At 40.0% G+C, this 9080-nt stretch overlaps 1 protein-coding gene across 2 annotated transcripts; it reads right to left on the reverse strand.

Annotated features, from left to right (window-relative positions):
* Positions 1-1617: 1617 nt before the first annotated feature.
* On the reverse strand, positions 1618-5566 carry LOC123983424 (G-protein coupled receptor 4-like). 2 transcript variants are annotated; one of them, XM_046069679.1, is made up of 4 exons: positions 5078-5566; positions 4597-4818; positions 2611-2732; positions 1618-2501 (listed from the first exon to the last, which is right to left on the reverse strand). In XM_046069679.1, the coding sequence occupies exons 2-4, from the start codon at positions 4801-4803 to the stop codon at positions 1973-1975; spliced, it is 858 nt and encodes a 285-aa protein (XP_045925635.1). In that variant the 5' UTR covers positions 4804-4818; positions 5078-5566; the 3' UTR covers positions 1618-1972. The 2 variants fall into 2 exon arrangements, with proteins under 2 accessions (XP_045925635.1, XP_045925634.1); XM_046069678.1 differs by having other exon boundaries at positions 2611-2795; positions 5078-5516.
* Positions 5567-9080: the final 3514 nt, after the last annotated feature.

Consider the following 9080-nt stretch of genomic DNA (forward strand, 5'->3'; position numbering starts at 1 on the left):
GAAGTTTTGCGTGTCTGTAAACATCTTTGTCTCTTCGTTCTGTCCAGTTAAATATGGTGTGCCTCAGGGGTCGGTCTTAGGACCCATTTTGTTTTCCTTGTATCTGCTTCCCCTTGGATATATTATCCATAAACATGGCTTTTCTTTTCATATTTATGCTGATGATACACAAATATACTTGCCCGTCAGATCCACAGACCCTGGAATGCTGATTTCACTTAACAACAGCCTTTGTGAAGTTAAAAAATGGATGTCAAATAATTTCCTTCAGCTGAACTCAGACAAAACAGAAATCCTGGTCATCGGGTCTCAGCAGATGGCAAATCAAATACTGCCATCTGCTGGTTCCCTAGTAAATCACATCCCTAGTTTGATAGTAATTTAAATTTCGAGCAGCACACCACAAAACTTGTTCAATCATGTTTTATCAACTTAGAAATATAGCAAAAATTCGATCTATGTTAACTTTTAAGGACACCAAGACCATTTTATACGCTTTCATCTCATCACACCTGGATTATTGCAACAGCCTTTTCACTTGTTTAACCCAAAAATCTATTGATCGACTCCAGACTGTCCAGAACTCAGCTGCCAGGCTTTTAACCTGAACAAAGAAATATGACCACATTACTCCTATTTTAGCTTCACTTACACTGGCTCCCAGTATGTTTTAGAATTTAGTCTTTAAAATTCTATTGATCACTTTTAAAGCTCTTCATGGCCTCTCGCCTTGTTATATTTCTGACCTTTTAGTCCCATACGCACCAGCACGTACCTTGAGATCCTCGGGCAGAGGTCTGTTGTCTGTTCCAGAGTCTCGACTGAAAACTAAAGGGGACAGAGCGTTTGCTGTCAGGTCCCTGAGGCTCTGGAACAGCCTGCCCGAGGAAATCAGGTCAGGTTTCATGCTTTTATCTTGTATTGTTTTTGTATTATTGTCTCTTGGGTATTATTGTCTTTCCACTTGTTAAAGCACTTTGTAACTTGTTTTTGTGCTCTACAGTGCTCTACAAATAAAGATTATTATTATTATTATTATTATAATGCCTAAACAGTCAGAGATCCAGCATAAAATATAAGATGCTAGTTTGGAAGGGATCAGTGGACCAACTAAATGGGTATTTCTGTCTGAAAAGAAGGAAATTACATATGTGAGCTCTGAATGGAGTTGAAATTACTCAATAATGAATGGAGTACAACAGTTGAGTATGCGCTGGACTGCCATACCAATGAGCCTGCCTCTTTGGTGTTGTGGTCAAGTTGCATGTTTGGTACCCTCTAGACCCGGGTTTGAATATGGGTGAGGTTACTGCTCATGCATTTCCGTCACAGTTACAAATGTATATGAAAAATTATTGTTTTTATTTGATGTGACTGTTCCTCTCACACTTTATAATTTCTGCCCAAATTATTATCTGAAATAGTCTGGAAACTATAAGAGTAAAGAGAAAACATAATTTGGTCATTTGAATAGAAAGTGCAGGATGCCTCCCTGGTAACAGCAGGTTGGACTATGTTCATATAGACAATAGAGATTTGTTAACCAGCAGAGATTTTGTTGAACCTTCATTTGTCTGTTTTTAATTCACTGAGTTGGTCAAAGACAAATATTCACAGTTTTGCATAGAAAGATTTTTTATTGGATTTTTAGAAATTTAATTTAAAGCAGCGTCAGTTGAATAAGATTTGATTGCCAAACACACAACAAATGTTGCAAAACTCCTGCTCTGATGCCTACCACTAAAACAAAGATAAGCAAATAGTTTGTAAATTTGTTTCTTATTGGTAACAACAAAAAAAAGGAACAAAAACGCAAAACAAATACAGTTTTGGGTAGACATAAGTTATTTCTTAATAAACTAAATCAAAATGTGTTTCCAATAGTCCAATATCTGTCTTGTCTCTATCCTTTCTGTTCATCTACATTTCTCCTCCTGTTTCCTCCCCTTTCTCTCCCTCCCTCTGTCTCTGCCTAATTGGAGCTGACTGTAGAAATGATGTCATCATTCAGACTGATTGACTGCTGATTGCTGTCCATTCTGCAACAAACCACAGAGACCAAAAGCTTGTCTATGGCCCCTTTCCTCATGAAGACATACAGGACTAAGTCTGCAAGAGGACTCAACTTAACAAACATGAAAGACAGTTTGATGAGGGTTTTGTTAAAGTCGTCTCCCAGGAACCAAATGATTGTAGGCAGGATCAGCAGTGTATAAATAAGCAGCACCAGAACCAAAATTCCCACAATTCGTCGTTTTTCATCAGAGGGGACGGAGATGGAAGCAGGCAGGGCTTTGAGGGTCGCAACCAGGAAGAAGATTAACAGTGGGAAGGGAAGGAAGAAGACAGTGATGATTATGTACATGACCACTTTTGTGTAAAATAAATTGAAAAGGACAGCACAGACAAGAGTAAGGACCCAGACCAGGACACAGACCACCACAGAGGTCTTGATAGTTCGTCTGAAGCGGTACCACAGCGGGTGGACGATGACCAAATACCTGTAATACAAGATGGACACAAAGTCTTTGAGGAGCTTCAGAGTTATAAACTAATATAATGTTCAGACACATAAGGAGCTCCACACATACTGGATAGACAGACAGATACCTTTCCAGGGCGATGCAGACCATGAAGCCAACACTGGCCATCAGACCAGAGAGGTAAAAAGAAGAGAAGATGTTACGTATCTCCACATCCAGTTGTGCCACCTTAACGATCATGTAGCAGAGCTGAATAAGGTCAGAAATGAGAAGGTTGATGACGTAGATCGGAGCAACATGACCCCTTCTCACCTGCAGGTAAAAGTAAACAAGCAGCTGTGAACATGTTGTGAAGTCCACCTCCTCCCAAATCTGTCATCTTGCTCTTCCCAGCAGCTGCAGTCTGAGCCATTTCTGACTTTTTCCATCAAGCAGAAATCTCAGATATGACACACTCCAATCCCTGCAGTAACGAGACTAAGAGCCAGATTTGCTGCAGCTTCTGCAGCAGTTTTTCAGCCATATATATGAAGCATTCTGGCTCAAACACATGCACTGGATTTATCAAACACACTGGAGTCGCAGTTACATGTTAACAGAGCTCAATTGTGTTTTCACTGGATTAACTGAGGTTGTACAATTTACCTCAGTATCAACAGCATCTCCACGTGCACCTGCTCTGAGTGGCTGGACCTGTTGTACTAAAGTAGGCAAAGTATTTGATCAAGAAGGCCTACTGTTTTTTGAGCTTGGCAATGACAATGTTACTATGCTGATGTTTAGAAGTTATTGACTGCCATGATTACCACTAACGTGTGTGGACAGACAGACAGACAGACGAGTCCACCCCGAACTGAAAATGTGCAAATTTGTGTTGATATTTTGTGTGGCCATTATTTTCCAGCACTGCCTTAACCCTCTTGGGCATGGAGTTCACCAGAGCTTCACAGGTTGCCACTGGAGTCCTCTTCCACTCCTCCATGACGACATCACGGAGCTGGTGGATGTTAGAGACCCTGCGCTCCTCCACCTTCTGTTTGAGGACGCCCCACAGATGCTCAATAGGGTTTAGGTCTGGAGACATGCTTGGCCAGTTCATCACCTTTATCTTCAGCTTCTTTAGAAAGGCAGTGGTCGTCTTGGAGGTGTGTTTGGGGCCGTTATCATGTTGGAATACTGCCCTGCAGCCCAGTCTCTGGAGGGAGGGGATCATGCTCTGCTTCAGTATGTCACAGTACATGTTGGCATTCAGTACATGTTAGCTTCTTTAGTTGACCATGGCGAGGCCTGTTCTGAGTGGAGTCTGTCCTGTTGAACCGCTGTATGGCTATCTTGGCCACCGTGCTGCATCTCAGTTTCAGGGACTTGGCAATCTTCTTAAAGCCAAGGCCGTCTTTATGTAGAGCAACAATTCTTTTTTTCAGATCCTCAGAGAGTCCTTTGCCATGAGGTGCCATGTTAAACTTCCAGTGAGCAGTATGAGGGAGTGAGAGAGCGACAACACCAAATTTAACACACCTGCTTCCCATTCACACCTTGTAACACTAAAGAGTCACATGACACCGGGGAGGGAAAATGGGTAATTGGGCCCAATTTGGACATTTTCACTTAGGGGTGTACTCTCTTTTGTTGCCAGCGGTTTAGACATTAATGGCTGTGTGATGTGTTTTTTTGAGGGGACAGCAAATTTACACTGTTATACAAGCTGGACACTGAAGAAATGACACTTTGCTACTTTACATTGTAGCAAAGTGTCATTTCTTCAGTGTTGTCACATGAAAAGATATAATCAAATATTTGCACAAAAATTTGGCGTGTACTTACTTTTGTGAGATACTGTAATTCCGCACAATTTGCTTTGACGAACAAATTTCTTTTTACAACTATTTTAGCTCTTTCTTTCAGTTTGGTTATAAGTAAAATGATAATGTAGATTTTTATTATGGTGTAAATTATTCCTATATATTTATAGGTTCATTATAGATCATTAAACCCTTTGTCCCAGCCCCCTGAAACCTAGCCCCCATGCCAGATCAAGATCCTTTACAGACAGACAGACTGTACGACAGACACACGACACAGACAGTAAATAAATCTATTACAGTGTACATACCAGAGAAAAAAGAGCATAGATGGCCACGAGGGTCAAAGGAAGGCCAATAGCAATGATTATGCATGTCAGCACATATGTGATGAAATCAATGTTTTTGTAATCATTGTCCTTGTCATAGATGTCGTTTTCATAGATGTCGTTTTCATAGTAGTCGCTGAGCTCATAGGTTTGGTTTTGTGAGCCGTAATTATTGTAGTAATCTTCCATTCTTCAGAGTGAAACCTGTTGTTTGAGAGATCAGATTAGAAGGGAGCAGGTTTTTAATATCTATCTAACATTGTTCTGTGACATCACTTAAGCTGTGAGATGCAAGTTCACACAAATACAGTGTACCTATAGTTTAACCACAATCATAGCGAATTTAAAAAACTGCTGTCTTTTCTGTTGATATATTCATAAAGTATTCATGTGAGCAGTTCATATCATCTCTACAAAAGTAAAAAAAAAATTATTTTTTTTAAAGTAATGTAACAAAATTTACCTTTGAAAGATATGAGACCACCTGAATGAGTTCCCTAAACCAGTCTCAGATGTGTTGTCCTCTGCATCCAAACAGTCAATAAATATGGTGAGTGATAAAATGCAGTAGGTTCCTGTTAATCTGCACCTCCTCTTCTAAGATAGCGTAAAAAGAAGTCTGGCATGAATATGTATTAGGGCCATGCTGGCCAGAGTTTTGCCTTCACCTCAGCTAAAAGTGAGTATGAGCTAAGTTTGAGTATCAAACACTCCCTGTAGGCTTGGAGTGGAAGCTGTACTCAAAACTTGTCTCTAACACCATAAGAATGGTTTCCAATGTGACCTGCTTCCACAGCAAAGCATCAAACTGTCCATCGACATTCAGCACAGCAGCAAAATCCTCTAACTGTTAGTCATCTATGTCCTTAGTACGTTTCAAGCACTGTGAATAATATTCTTACAAATAAGCTACTTAATCAGTCAAATATTTAAGGAATGAGTGAGAACAAATTAATCTGAGTGTAATCGGTCTAAACCCAGTATATACTGTACATCTACAATCTGAACCTGTCTGCATTTTTTATTTTGATGATCTGATTTGATGATGTATCGGACCTCCTGCCCTGTATGTAGTCTGTCTATCCATAAAGTGATTTCACCATTGTCGCAACACTGGTATATTTATCAAAAGGAGGAATGCAATAAATTTGATGTATCTGCAACTACAGGGATTTTTAAGTCCCAGCAGTGAAAGTTTGGATTGATGTTAAAGTTTTCCATATGATGCTTGATGAATTGTTGTTATACAGCTTGACATAAAACATAATTACTAAATAATATGATTTAATAAAATTAACAAAGCATTTTATGGGTCCAAATTCCACTTTTCTTCATGTCCCACTACTGTGGTCTCGATGAACTAATTCAATTAAAATATGTTTTTACGAGTTAAATTTTTTGTTTACTTACCATTAATATGCTTTTACATCTAAAAGCAAGGAACCTGTCCTTACTGCAACACTGAACAAGTTAAATAATGTCTCCTTTCAAACCTAGGAGAAACAGAATTTAGTGAATGAACACATGGATGACAGGTGACCTAGTGAAGAAGGCCCACCCACACTAGGTGAAAAAGAAAAGAAAAAGATCACCTTTGTGTTTATTGTGTGTCCTTACAGCTTAGTAATGGTGTATTTTGAACTACATTTTTAAAATAAATTAATTCTGTGTAAGAATTATATTAAATGCTAAGAGTCAATGATAGCGTAGCGTTGCTAGCTGCAATTTATTAGCAATATTAGCAGAAATGTCATTACCACCATGTTTTTACTTCAGCAGACCTTATGTTGTGGTAGACAGAAGTTAAAGGCAAGCTATATATAAATTATATTGCGAATTATTATCTGAACATAAACATGTTTTTTTTAACCCTCAATGAGACGAAGTTTTACTGTAAAAAACATATAATGTTATGTGTAAGAAATGACATTTGACACACATTTGTTTTGGTTGTTCTGGGTGATATTGAAGTCACTATGACGTGCAGTTTTATAATCTTCAAAAAACATCCCTCTGCTTTAGGTCCCAGCCTACCATAACCATATCAGTAGTAGTGCAAGAACCACTGATAATTCACACAACACGGGGGAGGGGGAAACATAATTCCAGTGAACTTTGATATTTCTTTTTTAGAGAGGCAACAGAGCCGAGTGTCATTCGCAGCGAGCCTGCAGCACTATCAACAAGATGATTGATTTGGAAGAGATTGAAATTAGCATAGGAGTCCTCTGTTACTTTGGGACTTGGTAATGAATTTTTATTCTCAAAATACCCCACTTTTTAACCAGAGCGCTATGAGATAACTGTTGTTGTGATCTGGCGCTATATAAATAAAATTGAATTGAAGATCTCTCCGCCTTGGCTGCCTGAAGCTACACTTTCCATGTCCTCGTGACTGGAACTTCCACTAACCACAAGAAAACAAAAAGGGGAAAAGAGCACAAGTGTTTGCGGCTATAACAACGCTGTTGACACAATGTACAGATAACCTGCAACCCCTGCTGGATCAAAAGAACTACACAACGATCACTATTTAATGATTAATTAGGCTATAAACAAAACCCATGTTAAGTCAATTTTTGGGACAAACCGTCAGGAGTCAGGACATCTGCTCATAATTCGGGACTGTCACAAATTTTTCTGAACATCTCGTCGCCCTAGTCACTAACCTAAATTAAAAATGCAATATTTAAGCCAACACAACCAAGCTCAGTGCAAATACAGCAGTGAGCTCAACACCACTGAAGGCCACAACAATGTGCACAGACAACTTTTTAGGGATACAGACCCTTTCTAGAGATGCTTTCCACAGAGATCCTGCAATCAATGTGGAAAGAATTTCAACCAAAATGGCGCATTCAACATGTTGCATCCGTGAGTGCTTTCCCACAGCAATCTGGCTCTCCAGGCCATGACTTTTAACACAGACATTGTTCTGGCTGTGTTACTACCAGCTTAGAGGCAGATCAAATCTGACTCCCCTTTCCAGCTCCTTCCCTATACAGCGCAGCGTGCCGGCATATGAGCGTAATTATGAAATAAGGAAAATGAGGCGGCGTGAAAGGCCTATATGACATCAACATTTTGACAACCTTAACAGATAAGCATGGACACACTGACACTCATCACCATCTATAGCCTATCAATCGATATAGCACAACAATTTGGCCCATGCACAGACCAGCAGCACAAAGTCAGGATGATAAAATATACTTTCAGTCACCACAGCTGAGGGCTCACTTGAGGAAAAAGGCGACGGCGGTTCTTTCTCTGGGCAAACTTCTCAATGACTTTGGTAAATAACTCATGTAGCAACTGAATCAGCTGAGTTTTTGATGGAGTGCATGGCCAATGCATTGAGTCTTGGCTGTCCCATGGTATTGCAAGTGAACGTTTTTGGCAACCTTGAGAAAGATGAAGAAAGGCACAGGATGGTTTCCCTCAAAGCCAGTGGTGCAGCCATGCTTATCCGGTCACACGCAGCACTGTCTGTGGTCTGTGTGGGCTCCAGTGTCCAAAAGATGTTACCTTGCTGTTGGCAACGGTGCTAATCTGTAGCTTTCTGACGACTAGTAGCCTTCCACAACACAGTAAAATGCACAAAACTGTTTAGCGGTGTGACAAACGATTTCATAACCAGCTAGGCTACTAACCGCCTCTGTATACTTAACTTACACTTTTCTTACTTCTGCAGCTGGTCAATACCTTTAGAGCAAAACACACACTTACAGCAGCAGGCTGACTGATTTAACTCCTATCTGCTCTGCTTCTTAGTCCCACCCCTTAACCAATCACAATTTTGAAAAAGTGATAGCCATCTACAGAGATAAATCTGGGCCCTCTTACAGTAAACATGATAGTTTGCCATGCCTAGGCTTGCAAAATACTTGCAACAACTGTTTTGTGGCAGTTGTCAAAAGCCGTGCCGCCAATATAATGTAAGTGTATAATGTACATTTGTGATTAAAAATAATGGTTGTTGGTAAATGAATTACTGACCCCCACAGATGCATGATTAAGAGCTCAGACCCTCCTTATGGACTGTAACAAGAACCCTGCTGGACTATGTGGACTATCAAACTCGAACACACATGCAATACAACATGTATACCTGTATTGATAATTTAGCAAATATCCACTTTTTAAAAATGAATGGAGACAATAGCTGTAGTGAACAACGGTGTGGATTTGTGCATTTTATATTGAATAAATTTGGAACTACTCCAAATTCCTTTTTCTCTCCCACAGAGGAGCAGGGGGTCAAAGTTGCTTTCTCTAAGTGCTATCCCTGACCGTAAAGCTGGCACCTTTTTGATTCCGAAGCTGATAACGCGGGGCCTGACTGTTAAACTGACAAAGGGACACAAACCAGCGATTAGCATTTCCCTGAACAGCCTATCAAAACTGCCCCCCCCCTCCCACACACACACACACACATGTTTCCGTGGCAACTGACCTTGTTCTTT

Source organism: Micropterus dolomieu, linkage group LG14, assembly GCF_021292245.1.
Source record: "Micropterus dolomieu isolate WLL.071019.BEF.003 ecotype Adirondacks linkage group LG14, ASM2129224v1, whole genome shotgun sequence".
In the NCBI taxonomy this organism is placed as follows: domain Eukaryota; kingdom Metazoa; phylum Chordata; class Actinopteri; order Centrarchiformes; family Centrarchidae; genus Micropterus; species Micropterus dolomieu.